General features: G+C 43.3%; 1 protein-coding gene across 4 annotated transcripts in view; it reads right to left on the bottom strand.

Moving 5' to 3' along the window:
• The window catches only part of Smg6 (SMG6 nonsense mediated mRNA decay factor), a 288,855-nt gene that overhangs the window by 122,185 nt on the left and 145,393 nt on the right, over positions 1-21,277 (bottom strand). For all 4 annotated transcript variants that reach the window (XM_029561452.1, XM_008828802.3, XM_029561453.1 and 1 more), the window contains exons 12-13: positions 20,521-20,689; positions 8,385-8,586 (exon numbers count right to left, since the gene is read on the bottom strand). In XM_029561452.1, coding sequence (XP_029417312.1) covers positions 8,385-8,586; positions 20,521-20,689 — 371 coding nt within the window. The remainder of the gene's footprint in view (positions 1-8,384; positions 8,587-20,520; positions 20,690-21,277) is intronic.

Raw genomic sequence — 21,277 nt, forward strand, 5'->3', positions numbered from 1 at the left:
CTGACTTTATGTTTTTATGTTTGTTATGAACCAGAGGACTTTCAAAACACTATATAAGTTTATACCCAGGGCAAAGGCTCTTTGGATCAAACAGGCAAAATAGAAAAAGAAACAGATACAGATCATAGTTTGTCTCTAAATATTTAGCTGGAAAATATTTTTCTGTAGGTATCTATGGATTGATAGGAAGATGTAAGAGGGAGAAACCCTCTAAAAGGGTAAAACAAACAGATCTTAATGAGTACAGTATGACAAAGGAACATTTCTTTTTTTGAGACAGGGCTCCATGTATCCCAGGCTGGACTTAAACCATAGATAGGTAAGGATGGTCCTGAAATTCTGATCTTCTTCCCTCAACCTGACATTACAGGTATAGATCGCCAAGCCCGATTTTATGTGGTACTGGGGGAATCAAAGTTTCTTGCAAGACAGGCAAGCACTCTACCAACTGACTACATCCTCAGCAGGAACTTTGTTCATTGCCTACATAGAGTTGAATGCTACATCTTTCCTTCAATATTTCCCAACATTCTCATTTCATTCAATACAAAAACAAAACAGTTTGTAGAAGATGAAGCAAAGGGGGTGGGAGAGATAGCTCAGTGGTTAAAAGCACTGATTGCTTTTGTGGACAGGGGTTTGATTCCCAACACTCACATGGTGGCTAACAACCATCCATAACTCCAGTTCCAAGGGAATCTGACACTCTCTTCCAACTTCCACAGGCACTGCGTGACACAGGTGCACTTAATGTAGGCAATATACTCATACACATAAAATAAAAATTATATATATATATATATGAGACTAAAGATGCTGAGTGGGGCACATGCCTGTAATCTCAGCATTTGGGAGGCAGATTTTTTTTTTTTTTTTTTAATCCTGATCTCAGGCAAGTTACAAAAAACTAAATCATTCAGGAGGTAGTAAGGAACTTAGGAAACAGATATTCCTATCTTCTACAGTTTAAAATTATAATAACTTCTCAGAGGGTAACTGTTCCTATTTTATATGTACGAATATATTGTCTGCATGTTTGTAGGTACATCTGTGTTGTGCAATGCCAGTGAAGTCAGAAGAGGGTGTTGGACTCCCCTGGAACTGGAGTTATGGACCGTTGTTAGCCTTTATGTGCGTTCTGGGAATTGAACCTGGGTCTTCTATAAGAGCAGTCAGTGCTCTTAACCACTGACTCATCTCTCCAATCCCCTGAGGATAACTATTAATTTTCATGATCTATGTGATATATGCTATACAGTCACAACCATATATTTTACAGATGATAATTAAGCTCTTTTTTGTTTGTTTCAGAATTTTTGAGATGGAGATCTTGCTATGTTATGATGATCGGCCATGGGAATTATTGGGCTTAAATGATTCTCCTGTCTCAGGCTCCCTCACAGTTGGGACTACCATTGCAATGGTCTCTAGTAAGTCTTTTATATTGAAAACCACAATATAAACTCCATATCTTTCTCCTAAAATTGTCCTTCTCATCACTTCTCAATAGTTATCTACATATAAAGTCTGTTTTCAGTGAGAAATGCATGCAAAGAGCTTACTGCCACAGTGCTTGGAACACAACCAATGACTAAAAAAGTATAACTATTGTTATTACAGTTCAATTACTTTCTCTATAACTTAAGCAATATAATGTGGCAGGGGACATTATTTTTATTTATTTTTCTTTCAAGATGGATTATTGCTAGGCTGGCAAAGGTACTTGGCATCCAAGTCCGATGATTTGAGATCAAGTCCCAGGACCCACATGATGAAAAGGGAGAATGGACTCTCTCTGACCTCCCCTCCACATACACACACAAATAAATAAATGTAATTATGAAAAAAAAAAGATGGTGAAATACACAAAAATTCAATTAAAAAAAATTCACAGAAGAGAAAAGAGTGGCCACGCATGGTGGCCTATACTTTTAATCCCAGTACTGGGATCTGAGTTCAGTTCCAGGCCAGCTGGGGCTACAGGGAGACCCTGTCTCAAAAAGACCAAAAACAAACCAACCAATCAACCAACCAGAAAAAAAAAAAAAAAACACCTAAGGTTCTATAGGACTTGCTTAGGAACATTCATAAATGCTTTTCTTAGAACATTACCACTTCAAGAAAACAGCACAAGCTACTTACGTCTTATAGGCTTAAACCAATTTATGTGGTCACTTACATCTTTATATATACTACAAAAGATCTCCCAAACAAGAATATTTGCCTTATGTGTCTGGAGCTCCTCAGTTGTATGGGCAGTACGTGCTAAGTGAGTATCTGTTGAATGAGCATCCATTAGTGTAACAATGGGAACCAGTAGCGAAATCACTAATGTTGCTGCAACTGAGTCCTTGAGATATTTTACATTTCTTAGTAATGACCACTAGAGGCTTGAGAAAATGCCTATCAGATTGCTAAAAGGTCAAGAGTTCCTAAAGATTCCCTCTGACACATCAATACAAATCTTTTAAGTTAGCTAAGGAGATGACCTATCTGAATATTATCATCATTCTTTATTCTTCTCTTGAGCCTCAGGCTTCTCTTTTATATAATGCTTAAATAGTAGGTTTATTGAAAGGAAATACTAAACAGAAGAATCTAGTTCAGAGACTGATACATGATAGACAATTTATTTTTCCTTGCCATGGAGATCAATAAAGAGGAGTAAAAGAAAAAAGGTAGCATTTTACACGAGATAGCCAGGAAAGACTTCCCCAGCACATGACATCTACAAGGAAATGATAGAGCCACATGCACCTAGTCCAGAGCCTTTCCAAGTGAAGATAAGAGTGATTGCAAAGGGCCTTAAGGTGAGTGCTTGTTTGCTCAAGGAACAGCAAAGATAACCAATATGCAATGTGACCAGAGCATACTGGGAACAAGGAGGGCAGTAGGTGCTGAGGTCAGAGTCAGCAGGGTAGAGGTTTAGACAGATTACAGCAGGAAGTGGAGGTCATTGTTACATCTTTGGCTTTTACTTCAAGAACAACATCTTCAGAAGGTTTGGAAGTGAACTTGATATGATTTCCTCACTTTTTTGGGGTGGGGGGTGGGGGGGTGTTACTTAAGATTGAGCCCATGGCCTTGTGCATATTATGTAAGCACTACACCAACTTTCCCTTTCTTTCACTTTGAGACAGGGTCTCACTAAGTTATCCAGGCAACCTCAAATTTATTCTGTAGCCCAGAAAGTTTTTGAACTTGAGATTCTCCTGTCTCAGCCTCCTGAGTAGTTGGGATTATAGGCTTGTGCCAATAGACTCAGCATTGGTGCTCTAAAAAGATCACTGTATTGCTGTGTGAAAATGGTCTAGGGAGTAGAAGGAAAGAGGATCCAGAGAAACCAATTAGAAGTTGTTTCAGTGAATGGAATGAAGGTGTAGAAAAGAACTGCATCTTCATACATTTTGAAGGTAAAGAAGACATGAACTGCTGATGGATTAGATATGAAAGTGTGAGAAAAGCAATAGCCAAGAATTCCAAGATTTTGAAATGAGCAACCTAAAGTCAATGTGCCATTTACCAAGATAGAGGTGGGATGAGATAATGGAGGTGTTATCTTTTACATACCCCTTTCACAGTCTTTAAGTGGAACCCTGCCTTTAGTCTCAATGACGTGCAATTGTTACCTGGACAACTTATGAAATCACTTCCACAGGGTGAAGGTGGACAGCTGGCTCTGTATTCTTTACTAGCCAGGTCATAGACTTGGTATCCAATACTACAGCTGGGAGTGCTGATGATAAAGATGAGGCCTAGGAAGCTTAAAGCTGGGTAAGACCCTTTGTTCTGCACTGAATGACAACTAACTCAATGGTCAACTCCCCAAATGACATTCTGGAATCAAGATCATCTTGTGACCAAAAAAAGATGATTACAAATTAATACATGGGAGGGAGGGAGGGAGGGAGGAAGGAAGGGAGAAAGGGAGAGAGGGAGAAAGGGAGAGAGGGAGAAAGGGAGGGAGGGAAGGAAGGAAGGTTGGTTAGTTGTTACTACTGTGTACTGGCCCAAGCCATTCTTCTCTAGTCTCTAACTCAACATTTTCCTCAGAGTACAAACACTTGTTAGCAATCCTCAGCCTCCTATGCTACATACCCATATCACTGCCCCTCTGAGACCAGCAGAGCAGAATTTCATCCTTCTTTCTCTGCAAAAATATGAGTAATACTCTTAGGGAAGAAAGGTTCTCTCATTCCTAGGGAGAATGAATGTTAAATGCTAATTCCAATTTTGGATAAGCTATATAACCTCTGAATTCAGGAATCTATTACCAGTCACTCAATGAATATAAGATCATATTTCTTTTTTATTAAATTTTATATGCATGTGTGTAAGTGTACCACATGAGTACAGTGCCCTCAGAGGCCAGAAGAGGGCGTCAGATCTCCTGGAACTGGAGTTATGGACAGTTTTTAGCTGCCATGTGGTGCTGAGAATGTTAAGAGAATGGCTGTTAAATGAATCCAAAGACTATGATTTTTTTCTTATTTTTTTTGGTCTTTTTGAGACAGGGTCTCCCTGTAGCCCCAGATGACCTGGATCTCACTATGTAGACCAGGTTGGCATCAAACTCACAGAGCTCCGCCTGCCTCTGCCTCCCAAGTGCTGGGTGCCACCATGCCCAGCTGTTTTTAATTTTTATTTATTGATTTTAGTTTTTATTTTTTTATTTTATTTTGTGTGTATGAGTACATTGCCTGCATGTATGTGACTGCACCCATGTTGTGCAGTGCCAAGGAGGTTAGAAGAGGGCGTGAGATTTCCCTGGAACCAGAGTTAAGGACGGTTTGTAGCCACCATGTGGATGCTGGGAATCGAACCCGGGTCCTCTGCAAGAGTAGTCAGTGCTCTAAACCCCTGAGCCATCTCTCCAGCCCCAATTTTCTTATATTTTTGGTACAAGGGATCGAATTTTAGGAACTCACACACGCTGGGCAAGTTTTTACTGTATCTCCAGAGCTGGTTTGAGATTTTATTGTTGTTTTCTTTTGAGTCAGGGTCTTTCTTATTGCCTTGGCAGACCCTGAACTAGATTATATAGGTGAGGATGACCTTGAACTCCTAATCCTCCTGCTTCAACCTCTCAAGTGCTAGGATTACAAAGGGTACCATTGTGCCCAGCTGAGTATGGACTGTTGACGTACCCATGTCTAGAGCCTTTATCTACTTAAAAGAACTTTCACCAAAGGGAATACAGGCTCAAATTCTAGCATAAGATATAAAATGACTGTTCATAACAGTAAAAATATTGGGAATACTCCCTTGTTTTTTTTTTTTTGAGACAGGGTCTCACCATGTAGTCCTTGCTGGCCTAGAATTCAAAATATGTAGACCAGGCTGGTCTTAAACTCACAGAGATTGGCCTGCCTCTGCCTTCCTAGTGCTGAGATTAAATGTGTGCAATCGCACTTGGCTTTCCTTTGGGTTTATAAAACAAAGATTGAATGAAGAAATCTTGGCACTTAAAAATTCTAAGTAATCATAAGAAATGATTCCATATTTGATTCTCAGCACTACATAACAATTTCCATATACGAATATATTAATGATATTAAGTAAAAAAAGATAACAAATATGCATATGATCCCTAGGTTGTGGTTTTTGTTTTATTTTTATTTTTGTAGTTTTGAGGATTAAGTCTAGGGTCCTATGCATGGTAAACATTCTAAATCCCCCCTTTTTCTCCTTTAAATATTTATTTATTTATTTACTGTGTATGAGTATTTGCTTGCAGGTATGAAATTGCACCCATGTCATACAATGCCTGCAGAGGCCAGAAGAGGGCGTTGGATCCCCTAGAACTGGAGTTTCAGACAGTTGTTAGCCTCCATGTGGGAGCTAGGAACTAATCCAGGTCCTCTGCAAGAACAGTCAGTGCTCTTAACTGCTGAGCCAGCACCCCTTTCTCCTTAAAAAAAAAAAAAAAAAAAAAAAAAATTCTTGCCAGGCGTGGTGGCACATGCCTTTAATCCCAGCACTGGGGAGGCAGAGGCAGGTGGATGTCTGTGATCTGTGAGTTCAAGGCCAGCCTGGTCTACATAATGAATTCCAGGACAGCTGGGGCTACAGGGAGACCCTGCCTCAAAAAAAAAAGACCAAAAAGAAATGGCAAAATAAAAGCATATTATAGTAATATATAGCAATTTTTATTGCAAATATTAAATCAATGCTTATTCACACACACCCAAATTGGGTCCTTTGGATGGGCAATTCATGTTCTTAACTGCTGAGTTGTCTCTCTAGCCCCTCCTTTTTTTTTTTTTTTTAAAGAGTATATATGTATAAATTATATTTATACTTAAATATGACCATATAGGATTAGCAAAATAACTGTGTAGAGAATTATGGATAAATTTTTCTTTTGTCTGTTTTCCAAATTTTCTTTTTTAAAAAGAATATCATAAAGGCCAGGCGTGGTGGCACATAACTTTAATCCCAGCACTCCAGAGGCAGAGGCAGGTGGATTTCTGTGAGTTCAAGGCCATTCTGGTCTACATAGTGAGTTCCAGGCCAGCTAGGGCTACAGGGAGACCCTGTCCGCCCCCAAAAAGGCCAAAAATAAAAAATACATTTTTTATTTATTATTTTCATTTTATGTGTGTGAGTGCACTGCTTGCATGTAGGTGGGTACACTTGTGTCATGCAGTGCCTGTGAGTATCAGAAGAAGGTGTCAGATTCCCTGGAACTGGAGTTACAGATGGTTGTTAGCTGCCATGCGGGTGCTGGAAATGGAACTTGGATCCTCTACAAGAGCAGTCAGTGCTCTTAACCAATGACTCTTTTCTCCAGCCCTGTTTTCCACATTTTCTACAATGAATAAATTGGTTTCATACTAACTTTGTAAAAATTTGTACTCGATATACAATCATAGCTGTGGCTTACTTAGGCAGCATATATACTAAAATCTCTTGTATTTACAGCTGTGTTTGGAATTCAGTTTTCAGTTTCTGGTCTGGAGCTTGAACTCAAGGCCTTGAGCATGCTAGGCAAGAACTCATCACTGAGTCATATCCCCAGCCTTGGAATACAGTTTATTGACTAAAAACAAAAAGAACAACAACAACAAAAAAACAACCTACCTCTCTATATATATTTCCTCTTGGTCAAAAGACTTTCTCCTGCTGGGTGTGGTATCACAAACTGGTAATCTCAGTATTTAGGAAATGGAAGCAGGAGGATCAGGAATTTAAGGTCAGCCTCCGCTATATAGTCAGTTCGAGGTCAGCCTGGGTTAAGAAACCCTTTCTTTTTAAGAAAAAAACAAAACAAAACAAAAAAAAAACAGGTGGCACACACCTTTAATCCCAGCACTCAGGAAGCAGAGGCAGGCTGATCTCTGTGAGTTAGAGGCCAGCCTGGTTTCCATTAGTGAATCCAGGCCAGCTGCGGCTACAGGGAGACCCTGTCTCAAAAAGACCAAAAAAAACCCCAAAACAAAACAAAATAAAACCCAAACCCAAACAAATATCCAAACTAAAAGACTTCTTGGGAAGTCATTCATTTCATGGACTACTCTCCAAAGACCTCTCCCCTAGGGGGTACCATGTCAAAGACTCTGCAAAGTCAGACATAGGGTGCTTCCGCCTTAGCAAAGGAGACTGTTACTTCCCCAGTTGACCACTACATGGGAAGAGTGGAGCAGTCCAGACTGCCCTACTCCCCACCTGGCTGAAGACCCAACTGTTAAGCAGACACTAGAAGCTCCACAGTCCCCACCAGGGCAACAGGGAATGGGGTTTGTTTTCTATAAACAGACCCAGACCAGCAAGAAAAAAAATCAGGTTAAAACAGTCCTTAGAGGAAGGAAAATAGAAACCAGGCAGCGGGGAATGCTTCATATTCCTAAAAGCTTTTTTTGTAAGTTAACACATGGTGTCTGCTTCTCTCTAGTCACCTATTTATCACTCTCCTCCTTAGAGAAGGGAAAAAGCCCTGGCTGTTTTCCTAGTGCAGAGTTTTGTGGCTGGGGGAAGGAGGGAGAGGGGAGGAAGGAGGGTGCTTTAAGCATGATGCAAACCATTTGGAGTTGAGTGAAAGCACTGCCAACACAAGCTGCACTATTTAAACAAGTGAGGAAATGATCGTATATACAACATGCCAGTGAGTGCGCGCGCGTGTGCATACACACACACACACACACACACACACACACACACACACACCACACACACACACCCCCACCCAAAGGCAGTCGAGAGGGATTTTTTTTTTTTTCAGGACACAGAACTAGATGTCAGCGGCTAAAAGGTCGATATTTTCCCTTAACACCCTTCTCAATGACTTAATCATGTTCCGTTTGCACAGAAAACTTCCCAAGAATAAAAGTCTGGAGAATTAAGAGGAGGGTTGAATGGGGAGGGACATTTGGCCTGGGGCTGACCTTATCCGAGGTTTTCTCCACGTAGCAGGGATCCTGAGGGGCAGCCAGCAAGGGGACAAAGCCTGAGAGAAGCCGATCCTCTTCCAGGATAAGAAGGGTGAGGTCATCATCCGGGTCCTTGTACAGTGGCACCTCAGACTGGTTCACCGCAGTCAAAATGTTACAGAAATCAGCCAGTGTCGACCACACATCCACACCAGCCCTGTGGGAAACAAGATCAGAAAAGAAGAGCAGCTCTAAAGAGGGACCAGTGAAAGTGTTTTTAGCACTTTGGGAACAGAAAGGTACTTGCAGCAAAAGTTTTAAGGCTGGCAGCTGCCAGGAAATCATATCAGAAATACAGTATAAAATTGTGCCCATGGCAGCCATCTGGGGTGTATGTACCACTCTATGCAAAGCTGAAATTGATTAGGGAGAGTTTTAATCCTAACCAGAGAGGAAAAAGAATTTTGAGAATCAGTTGAGTTGCCTAATGCAGGTCCTGTCACCTTTCCAGACAGTGGTGCTGAGACACTTAACTCAAACACTCTACATGCTCAGCGCCTAAGCAGCTCGCAGAATTCTATACTCCTACACAGCCAAGTATATACCATAGGGACAGCAATTGGGCACCACCTCTCTCCTCCAGTCATAGCCACATGAGGACTAGTCTCACTGTATAGTCCTGTGGGTTTTCCCCATTACAGTGCTTTAGAAATTCATTCCCTATATGTAAGCAGCAAAATAAATACAAATCCAAGAAAATCCCCATTCCTGGTGTGCTAAGATATGCTTGAGCAAGGTAAAGTCTCTCAGTCATTTCAGCAGATGAAGCACTGCCAGTACCATCTTGGTTGTCCCAGACCTTCTTCCTTTCTCTCACTTCTAATTAGATACAGGATGACTATTCTGGGACTAGCCCGGTTTTAGAACTGAATTTATCAAATCCCCCAAATCTAGTCCTACACAAACCAGGGTGGTTGGTCATCCTGATCACACATCACTAGGTTCTGGAAAAACCTGACAAGAAACACTGAAAACACATCCAGTTCTCTCCATTTAAAAATCCAAAGCAGAACTTTTCAAAAAGTTCACTTAAAGCCGGGTGTAGTGGCACATGCCTGGAGTCCTAGCACTTGGGAGGCAGAGGCAGGCGGATCTCTGTGAGTTCAAGGCCAGCCTGGTCTACATGAGTTCCAGGACAGCTAAGGCTACAGGGAGACCCTGTCTCAAAAAAAAAAAAAAAATGTTCACTTAGCTCTATCACTTGGCTCAGATTCCTGGTTGGTGGGTGCTAAGTACCCATCAAACTTTTTCTTACCTGTCTAGGGACACTTCAAATTACAGTCAGATGCAATGCCTGCCAAGTACGCAGACTCAACATTCTCCAGAGAAGCCTCTGACCTGTGAGTCTGGAACAGGAGTTACCCTATGGATGCTAAGACGTAAACCAAAAGGAGAGTGATGCATAGGAGATTATACAGAAAGCTTCACAACCAGGCTCAAAAGATGGGAGTAGCAAGCGAATAAAGAGCATCATCCTGAAATCTCCCCAGGGATACTATATATGGGCCTGTCTAGTAGGGAGGGGGTATCAGACCTAAGCAGTTCACTTCCCCTGAAGACTAGGAGGTTTAAGGGATGGTAGAAAAGAGGGCATATAAAGAATATGCCACCGAAAGTGATGGTAGGGGAGAGCATGGACTAGGGAGAGGTATGGGGACTCCCTCACTGGCTCGTTGTTTATTTACTGTAATCACTATACTAGGAAAAGGCAATGAAATGAAACATCTTGTTTTCAAGAGCATCCTGGGAACCAGGCGGAACACAGCCCCATTAATCACACAACAGCACATAATCAACACACGTGTACTGCAGAAGTAACTCACTTTATAGGCTTTGCCCAGGAAAAAGAACATGTTTGGGAAGAATCACTGGAGGGACATGAGTTTTCTAAAGCCTCTCTTTGCATAGACACCAACAGGCAGACTCATTCACAAAGCTCCATCTTTTGGCTCAGCTGGGTTTGGCTGTCAGAAATGTTTAAATATGGAAAAAAATAAACAGTTGCAACACGTTTCTGTGCAGAGATCTGCCTGAGCCCCTTTGTGATGTAATGGGAAACGCCGCACTCAGGCTACCAGCTGTAGAATAAACAGAACTTTGAGGGTTAAAAGGAACTGAACTTTCCACGACCCCATCTGCAGAGAAGAAAATAATAAGAGGAATGATGCACTGCCCCACAGCTCTGATAGTTTATCCTCCGGTCCGGCTGCAGAGACAAGCACCGGATGTGATAGGGCTGCTCAGGGCCGCCTCTGAGGTTAGTGCTGCCCATGGGAGACGCACAGGGAGGCTCTTCCAGTTCCCTGCTTCCTCCCACAGTGCCCTGCTGGCCACTTGAGCCCACTGCCTTGAGTCTGATCCCACAGCTCTGGTGAGCTTTGGCCAACAGGCACTGCTCGGCTGCAGAGCAGCAATTTGGAAAATAAACAGGAAAGACGCCAGTGAGAAGGAAGAAGGTGAAAAGTCTCCCATCTGAATTCTTGGCTTGGGGGCCCTGGTTGGTGCTGTTCAGGTCAAGGCTGCTTCAGGATATAGCTGGGGAGTCGAATGGGGGTGTGGGTAGCACAGCAGTATCCCCAGTCAGAGAAAGGTGGCAGAAAATCACCCATGGCTGCCACAGTGGGAGGCCCCACAGCTCTCTCTCATCCTCCCACCCTTACCATCTTGGATTCAAGAAGTATGTGGTACCATGTGGTTCTCATTACCATGCTCTCCTGTCCCCTAAGGCTCTGATAAACCAAAACTGACTCCTCCCAGAGATTGCTGGCCACCACTAGGGACCTCTGCCCACGTCTATCTTTTGCCCATTACCACCCACCTTGTGCCAAAACCTTATGACACAGTGCAATAATAAGGTGGATTAGAGTTCCTACCCTGTTGATTTTGTAAGACAGCAGCTGGTGCCAAAAGACATAGGAAGTGCCCCGAGTTCCCAAGACAGAAGTATAAATAAAAACAGTCCAAGGGTCAAGCTAGACTGATCAGAATCAAGGGGATGCACAAAAATGCTTCAAAGAAAGGTCAATTCTGTCCTGGTCAATTCAGTCCGATCTTGTATTTGAACTCTGATTCTATATAGCTGCTTTATTCTGAAATTCATGGGATGCCCAAGCTCCTTTTATGTGTCATATTGGTTGATCTCTTCGTGGTATTACAGATACCAATATGACTCTGCTGGTACCCAGGGGCCAACCAGTGATTCTTTCCAAGAGTGTGGGAAGCAGGGAGTATCAGGAAACTAACAATAATAAAAAAGGTGGGGAGGGGTACTCTGAAAATTCAGGTGGGGTGCCTGAAGTCAAAAGCTGATACCTGAAAAATGAAGTAATTCCTGGAACCCTGGCAACATCACCTCAGCTCACCCCAACCAGGCTTCTCGGCTGGGAATCAGTTCCTTAGGTGAACAGAGCTTCCTGTCTAAGTAGAAGGGGGAAAGCTCAGCTTTTTCCTGTCTTCCTTATCCCAACAAGAATGCCATCTAACCTTCACCTCACAGCAGTCCTTAAACCCTAAGAATTCAAGGTTGGCTAAGGAGCACAAAATCAAATTCTTAGCGGCTATGAAGAGCTTTAAGCAGCCCCTCCAATCTTCTGGAAATGGCTGGGGAAAGCTTCACAGAAGTGTTTTCTCCTGTTCTCAAATCACTTTTGATTCTAAGATACATGAGAATAATGTGTGCTCAGTGGAATCCTGACCCCACCAATCCAGTCTTTTCTTGAGACAGGGTCTTACTCTGTAGCCCAGGCTAGACATGCAATCCAGACTAGCTTCAAATTCACAGTGATCCTCCTGCCTCAGTTTCTCAAGTGTTGGGATCATAGGCATAAGCCACTATGCCTGGCTCCATCAAATCTTTTTGGTTTGTTCTGGTTCAATTTATATTTTGGGGATGCTCCAGAGCCCACAAAATCCCACTAAAGGTAGGGTGCACTCTTTACCAAATAGACACAAAACAGCCAGAGAATATGAAATTATGTTCAATAAGCCCATTTATAGCCTCTAGAATGGTGGCAAGGGCATCTTGCAGCAGCTGAGATGTGATTACTGTGCATGGATCATCAGTTGCAGGGTGACCCACTGGCCCAATCTCAGAGAACACACCTCACACCAGGAAAGCAGACCCCTGGATGGAGTCTGAATGCCAGATCCTAGCTTGGGACAGACCAGCAATGACTAGTTAGAGGTATGCCCTCAGTACCAAGGTTCACTCACTTCCCTAAAGACATGCATTCACTTACTCCACCAGGAAAGGGAAAAAATAAGAGTTAATTTACGTTTTATTGCTTCAGAATTCCAAGGTTTAATGTAGCTGTCAGTTTGAGTGCAGTGCAGCTGCTGGCCGATACAATGCAGCCCAGGCCAGCCCAGGTGACTGGGGAAACACATTTCACAGAAATGAACCAACACACACTCCTGGCTGGTTGTTTGGAGGATATTGACTTGGGGAATCAGATTAACCCTTCAGGCTGGGGTTAGTTCTGCAAATAGCATTAGAAAAGCTCTTCAGTCCAGGGAACTGAGGAGCTTTGCTCTCGGGTGGGCCAACAGTTTTGTTTCTAAAATTTTAGAGTTCTCTCATAGGAGATACTACACAACTACAACACACCCTGGAAGATTAAAGTATTAGATATATGGGGCATGTTTCTACAACAGCAACCTATCTCCTTGTCTGAAACTCAGAAAGCTAGATCTAGGAAAGAATCGACAGGATTGCTCTAAAAGCTCAAATGGGCAGGAAAAAGGGAGGACAACAGATTGGAATAGTCTGACCAGGGCTCAGTCTTTCTTTCTGGAGAGACTAAGGGAGACTAAGTACTCACACACTTCTTCATATTTTTACTGAGGGAACAGCCTGACTGGTGATTAATATCAAGTACAATGACCCCATGTTACAAGCCTGCAGGGGCCTGTGGAGGTGGCCATTTCCTGTGTAATACCAGCTTGTTTAAACACTAACATTCAAACTCCACAGCTGCAGAACAAACCCGGAAAAAGTTGAGTGAGAAGAAGCCCTGCATTGTGTTTTAGGAAGATCAGAGAAGTAGTACAGATGGGAAAGAAGTTGAGTTTTTAGTTCCTAGGGTAAGGAGATCTGGAAATACAGCCAAGGTGGCACCAAAAGTAGGCACAAGAAGCTTAAAGAGAGAAAGTCCACTTAGTGCAGACTCGAAGAGGAAAGACAAAAGACCCAGACAAGCAAATGCTCTAAAATGTGCATTACCAGCTTTTTAAAAATTATTTCCCACCGAGTATGGTGGCACACGGCTTTAATCCCAGCACTTGGGAGGCAGAGGCAGGCGGATCCCTGTGAGTTCCAGGACAGCTGGAACTGTACAGGGAGGCCTTGTCTCAAAAAGACCACAAAAAAACAACAACAACAAAAAAAAACCCAATTTATTTCCCTCTCAGAGTCCAATTCACTGGTTCAACAGCCAGCATAAGCCCCTGGTTGCTCTGGAGCCTGTCTCATTCCACTGCAGAAAGTGGCAGGGTGAGAGGCGTTGCCACAGAAATTGATCTAAATTTAATGAATCAGATAGAGTTAAAAGAATAATATTTGGTCTTAAAATGGCTTATCAAGCTCCATAGAAAGCCTGTTTGAAGAGGGAAGAGTACATGGCTCTACAACCTCAGTGCTAAGAATTTGGTCTTTTTGAGACAGGGTCTCCCTGTAGCCCCAGGCAATTCCCAAGATGATGTGGGGATGGGAAGAAATTCATCTATGCAGCTTGCTCTCTGAGACAAAGGAACTACAGAAAGTATGTCTTTTTAGATACCTCCATAATACAAAGAAGTCAGAGATCACTATTCTAGGAGTTTAGACATAAGCAGCAAGATACTTTCTTCCAAGAATAAGAGATAAGTTTACTGGGTTAAGCATTAGAAGAACCTAAGACCTAGATGAAGACTATCCCTTCAACAATCCTAGGCCATATACAGAAATCAACTTGGGCTTTTGAAAAAGCATTCAACTCCAAATCATTTCTGTCCAGCAATGCCAATATGATTCTGAAGCTGTACTACAGGAAGGACATAAGCTTCTCCATGTTCTAAGTAGTGCAGTTAGAGCCATATGGCCAGTAACAGGTCACAGTAACCTCACTCCAGGACTTCTCAAGTACCAGAGTACCTCTCCTATGCTGTCTCCTGAAACTCTATCTAGGTCACAACCTTATTTGATTTCAGTTTCTCTCAAATAATGTTCATATGTATAACCTTTGTCATATCACTATGGTGTGTTAAACCCATCAGCACTATGTTTGGGAAAAAGCAATCCCCAGGAGATCTTGACATCTCCACGGCATGAGTGGAGGCCACCCTGGTGCAGATTCTCACGGTTCCCGCCTCTCCAAACTTTAGCTGTAACTACTCTAACACGTCTTCTCAGTTTAGCACATACCGGACCCAAATAACCTTAGCCCAGTGTTGGAAAGTACTCTCCCTGGGGTCAGCTGTTGTACCCTACGGGGGTCAGACTAAAGCCTTGGACCAACAACTCCTTCCTCTCACAAGTCCTTTGGGAGGAGTAGGGAGAAGACAGGCTCCTGCAGTGGAAGAGATCACATGTGCCCTACCCTCAGCACTTGGAAGAGGAACCCCCTGGTGCCAGGCTGCAGTGCTGACGCCCTAAACTGGAGCCAGGGAGACTGGGTGGGGAGCCAGGGTAGCAAAGGGGCTTCCCACAGCCACTACCACTTCCTTCAGGGAAGTGCTGATAGACTATTACTTAGTGACCTCCCAAAAAGCTCTTTTGGGAAGATGTATTAAGCGTCCTTGAAAGGGTGCTGATTAGATTTGGGATTAGTTCTTTTTCAGAGCTGTCCTATGAGGGTGTATGAACTAACTGCCTTTTCAACTTAAGAATTTCAATCTCACCTACTAGGTCAACATTTGTGGGCTCCCTAAGGAAATTAGCTTTCTGCTTACTCCCGAGACATCTCTATTTCTCCCTGTATGATGGTACCTCAGAGGACTCCCTCTAAGTTTTTTCAAGCACGCTCTGCAGACTCTATAAGACAAGCAATGGAAAAGTAGCAAGTCCAAGAATTTCTAGATTTCTTTTTTTTTTTTTTAACAGTACTCCAATCCAACAGTGTGATAAATGCATCCAAGCTACAATTAGGAAGATATATAGCATCAGAATGCGAAGATCTGGGCAGCCTGGTGAAACGCGGGCTCTCCAGAGCCCCAGCTATGTTTCCCATTATGTAACCCTGGTCATGGGCAGACAGCCAGACTCCAAATGAAAAAGAGACTCTGGCTTGGCACTGGTTCTATTTTCCTATCCTCATTTGGGGTCAGCGCAGTGTCATACAGCTGCAGAGAAAGCTCTGGGGATTAAACCTGGGAACGCCTCCAAGACTAGGACCTGGGTTCAAGTACCAGCTGAAAGCAATAAACCAACTGCCACAGCTGGGCTAGGTTTGGATGTTCTCAAAGTCCCCTGACTCTTTCAGTTACTGAGAACTAGAGATCAAGATGAGGGAAGATTTGGCTTCAGTATAGACTGTGAAATGAGGTAGGCTGTCCCACTGCCCTGGCTTTGCCCAAGGTCCTAGGATACAGAGTTCTTATGCCTAGGTTCATGGAAGCCTGCTGCTCAGCTCCTCCTCTCCCTGAGCTGACATTAACACCTTTCCTCATGGTCATTTGGTGAAGTAAGGAGCAGATGCCTCTCCTGCCCCACAAAAGTCATGACCTGGAAGAGCTAAGAAACCATGCAAGCTGATGGGTCAAGTAGGTGGTTCCTCCAATACTTGAGTCTGTTCCTTTAAGAAAAAAAAAAAAAGCATTCTAGACTGCTTTCCACTTCCACACCCCACCATACTGCTCTGCACCAAAAAAAATCTCCTGGGACACGAATTCATTCTACTACACCTCCTAACAAATACAACATGAAAACAACTTAGGTGCTAACTCCAGACCTACTAAATGTCACTGTGGCCCTGCAAGGCTTCCCTTCTTATTGGTACTCTTCAGTACCAATAAGATATTCTGGCACCATTATCCTGTGTGCCATATGTGCCTGCCTAGGCAAAGTAGATCTGACTAAAAATAAGAGAAGAGATAAAGAGAGAACCAAGACCAATGATGAACTCTGGAATTCCCCTAGGACAATGGAGACTTGTACGCAATGATTCTCTAACCATACAAAGAGAGTAACAATGAGGGAGCAAAATGAACTAAGGGTCCAACACATTAGAGGGATCATCTGGAAGTGGAGTTTCTAGAGGAAATATAGACTATCTGGTCACCTTTCCTTAAGATCAGAAAAATTTGTCTTTTCAGAAAACAAATGTAAGCAAGGACTAATGAATGCATGCAAAGGAGAGGCAGTTTGTGGAAGCCATGTCTTTCCTATTCCCTTGAGGGCATTCCTAAACCCTTCACAACAAAGATCAGCAACAACAAACTTTTCAGTGTCAGGGGTGCTACAGTTCTAATCTCAATAGAACCATCTGGGGTGTTTCATTCTGTTATGGTCTCAAAAGAAAAGACTCCACCAGAGCCATGTCTGGTGACTCACACCTGTAATCTCAGCACTCAGAAGGCTGAAGCAGGAGGACTGCCACAAATCTAAGTCTAGCTGGATTACATAGTAAATTCCAGGCCAGCCCTGCTACAGAGTAAAATTCTGTCTCAAAACTCAAATAAGCTGGGTGTGGTGGCACATACCTTTAATCTCAGCACTCAGGAGGCAGAGGCAGGCAGATCTCTGTGAAATCAAGGTCAAACCTGGTCTACATAGTGACTTTTAGGCCAGCTAGGGCTTCAGGGAGACCCTGTCTCAAAAAAAAACCCTCCCCAAATAAATAAATAAATATTTATTTACTAATTTTTATTTTTATTTTATGTGTTCTGCCTACATGTATTTAAGTGCATCCATGCATGCAAGGCCAGAAGTAAGTGTTGGATCCCCTGGAAGTGGAATTAGCCTCCATGTGGGAGCTGGGAACTGAGCCTGGGTCCTCTGTAAGAACAGTTAGTGCTCCCTGAGCCATCTCTCCAGCCTGAAAGCAAAATTCTTAGCTCACATTTCCAGTGTTCAGAGCTGAAGGCTAGGAGATGGAATTACCTCCAGTGGTTAGTCAGACAGGCTTTGCTCTGTTGAACAGAGGCACTAGTCCTTATAACAAGCATACTGGGGGGTCAAGCCCAAGGATAGCCAACCACTACCTAAAACACACTTGCATAGCTGCTGATCCTAACTACAGAGAGTGTTCAAAAGGGCCCTAATTCCTGACCACACTGACTTTTCCCCTGCCCAGACTAGGCTCACAGGAGAATGAGTGTCCATAGCCACAAAAGCTTATTTATTGGGAAGTCACATTCAATATATTATTGAGTTAGATCTGGTTTTTTTCTGTTAAAGAAAGTCTGAATAAATGAAGCAAATATGATTCACATGTCCCAACCCTTTCTAGCCCTGCTGGGGACAGCTGTAGCTTGAACCACGTGCCCTGCTGCAGAATGAGCCCTTGCCCAAAGATGGGCAGCAGCTCACAGAGCCGGCAATGGGCCATTTGCTGCAATATCCAAAGGGAAAATAGGCTCAGCACCTCAAGCAAATGAAGCCCAGCACTTCCTGTGTGAGCATTCCATTTCTGAAGCCAAACAAAAGCCAAAGGGAGGGAGGGAGAGAGAAAGGGAGGATGAAGGGAGAAGTACTACATAAGAAGTAACAAACCTGATGGCCCAGGACAGGGGTGGATCATAGCTAAGGGACCTGTGGTTGTGAAGTGAGGTGACTCAGAAAGACTCAAGCTCTAAGGACAGATGGTTTGCTTCCCCATGCTTGACAGAACAAGAGAATACTCAGTGGCCCCTTCACATACTCAGAAGTAGTAAGTGGCTTAGATACTTAGAAAGCTGTGCATTTTCTTTCCAAATTGCAAATTGCCTAAATCCACATTCCAGATTAACAGCTTGAAAAGTTTGAGACTATACATGCTAACTCTTTGGAGATCACTGCTAGGAAAGAGCTGCCCCTAGCCACCAGGTCTGTTAGTTCTTTTGTGTGGCCCCAGCTGACCAACTAAGGGTTCAACCCTGGCTCATGAGGCCTCAGCCTGGAGCACATTTTAGAAACCTGGGAGGGCTCACAGGAAGCATGTGAACTGTCTGATGTTGTGAGCACTGTCCACAGTTATAGAGCTAGAGGTGGGGAAGGGCAGAGAGTAGTCCAGGAGTGCCTCTTGGGGTGAGGTACAAGGAAAAATTTAGAAGGAAAGTAGGCAAAGAGTCAGACTGTACTGCCCACACAGAAAGTTCAGTAAACTACTAACCAGAAATCTCTGCTGTAGCCTTCCATCTGTGGGTCACCCAGAAGTCTAAGAAATATACAAGCATGGCCTCCAATCCAAAGAAACTCCCCTCCTCATTCCCCAGAACAGCCAAGGTCTCCATTCTCTGCTCTCCAGTGCTTTCCTCTTCCAGAGAGAAGCCCTGAACAGGAATGCTGAGGTACTGGTTATGTGTGCTTGTTCTAAAGTGCATATAATCACACAACACAGAACTTGAAGGGAGCTCTCAGTGCACACACTTAGGAGAGAAGAGAAACAGAGGAGTGAGTGCATCAGAGAGAAAAGCAATGACACAGAGAGAACCAGAGTTAAGAATTGGGGAGAAAGAAGAGGAGGAGAGAGGAAAGGAGAGAGCTAACAGAAATAGCTACATGCAGGCATTACTGTGCAAACATTCAACAGAAGAATGAAAGATCAAAAGTAATGGGCTGGGTAGTGTTTTAGGCTTTGTAGGCTGCATGGTTTCTGTGGCAACTACGCTGCTGTTGTGTGAAAGCAGCTGTAGACTGAAGGTAAACAAGTAAACCTGGCTGTGCCTCCCATATAACATTACTGAAATCTGACCTGCACACAAACCAAACTGATAAGTACAGACATACCTGTGAACAAATGTGGACAGGGGCACAGATTTTCAAGAACATACTGATATAGATCCACACACTGAAACAAACCCTTAATGGACATACATGAACCCTGCACAGACACAGACCCAAAGATACAAGGAACATAATGGCAAATGGGCACAGGCCCAGCCAGGAACCTATCATACAGACAACCATACATAAAGTGAGAGATTGTTATATATAAACACAGACACAGGCAACCACTGACAGGCATACAGAACTGTCCCTGGACAGACAACCATACAGAGGCAGAAACACTTAGCACAAATGGACACTAAGACACATAAGGACAAACGGGACTCTGGCAGGCAGGGCTAGATGCAATTCAGATACAAAGAAAAAGCACACCTGGCTACCCAGCACTGTGAATGTAATTTATGCCATGAATTATAAGCATAAAAATGGTTACAATGGAAAATTCTGTTATATGGTTTACTACCATTTTGAAAAAGAAAAACAAACAAACAAAAAGTCCACAAAAAAAACCTGCCCCCATAACACACAAACAGATCTACAAAGATCATCTAGGCAGTACCACATACTCCCAAACCAATACGCCTCACCCCAAAAGATACCCTGAGAGACATAACACTGACACACAGAGACAGGGGCAGGGAGATAGGGAATGAGAGAATACAGAAGGAAGAGAAATGTGTATCCACTCATCCCCCAGCACACACTACATGCCACAAGAGAAGGTGAGAGACACTGAATACAGGAGATAGTGTAAACAGAAATGAGATCAATGAAAGATACTGAGAAAAACTAAAAAAGAGAGAAAGAGTCTTACACTCATCAACACACATCTAGAGTCTAGAGTTAGCTGCAAAGATGGTGAACATGAACAATCTTAAGTATACATGAGAGGGCAAGAGCAAGGACGAAGAACAGGACAGAGAGTTGTGGAGCAAGAGAAAAGGGAAGAGATCGAGAGGAAGGAAGGAAGGTACTAGAGAATAGGCCCAAATAACCTAAAACATCAGAGGACAAGGAAAGTGTTAAAGAAAGGGAAAAACCAAAGTTCGAATGAGGAAGAAACAGGGAAACAAACAAGCTGTGTTTAGGAGGAAGCAAAGACAGATGAGGAAAGGAGCTGGAGGGTGAGGGGTGGCGACACAGGTGAAGTAAGGTTGCAGTGTGGAAGGAACAGGCAAGCCAACTCACTGCAAGGGCAGATCCAGGGATGTGGGTGGAGGATTCCAGGTGTCTGGGTAGCCAAGCATCCAATCTGACCAGACTTTCACACTGGGGAGCAGTTCTTTCAGGTCCGGGACGAAGGAAGACACCTTGATGTCATCTTGGTCGTCTTGGTCCTCAGAGGAGGACAGCTGAGCTGCAGAGGCAAAGGATGAGAACTGGGCCTATGTATGCTGTGGCCCTTCAGTGAAGCCTAGGGTGCTGGGATAGCAGTAAACTCTTAGGAAAGGGAAACCAAGTCCATAGGAAAGTTGGGCACAGAAGTAAGGACAAACACCAGCACCTAAGAGGACTCCGAAAAGTAGGACAGAGAAAAGTGGTACACTGGGTTTGACCCTGGAGATACCTGTTTCTGTTTCATCCAAGGTCCAGCTAAGTCTCTACTATGGCCTCTAGCTCACTCTTTTAGCACTCCTTTAGCACAGCGCCAAGATGGCACCAGAATTCCTGCCCAAATTGTAAAACCTGAATTTAATCATAAGGAAGTATCAGAGAAACCATAATTGTAGAATATTCTACAAAATAAATGGTTTATACCTTCAGAAATGTCAAGGCTATGAAGGACAAAGACTGAGAAAACATTCTAGATTAAAGGAGACTAAAGAGATGCAACATCTAAATGCAAAGTGTGATCTTGGGGCAGACCTCCCCCGCAACCCCCACCTATATAAAGAGCATAGTTAGAGCTGGGCATAGTGGCACATGCCTATAATCTTAGTATTCA

Source organism: Nannospalax galili, unplaced genomic scaffold (assembly GCF_000622305.1).
Source record: "Nannospalax galili isolate Female #2095 unplaced genomic scaffold, S.galili_v1.0 scaffold212, whole genome shotgun sequence".
In the NCBI taxonomy this organism is placed as follows: Eukaryota; Metazoa; Chordata; class Mammalia; order Rodentia; family Spalacidae; genus Nannospalax; species Nannospalax galili.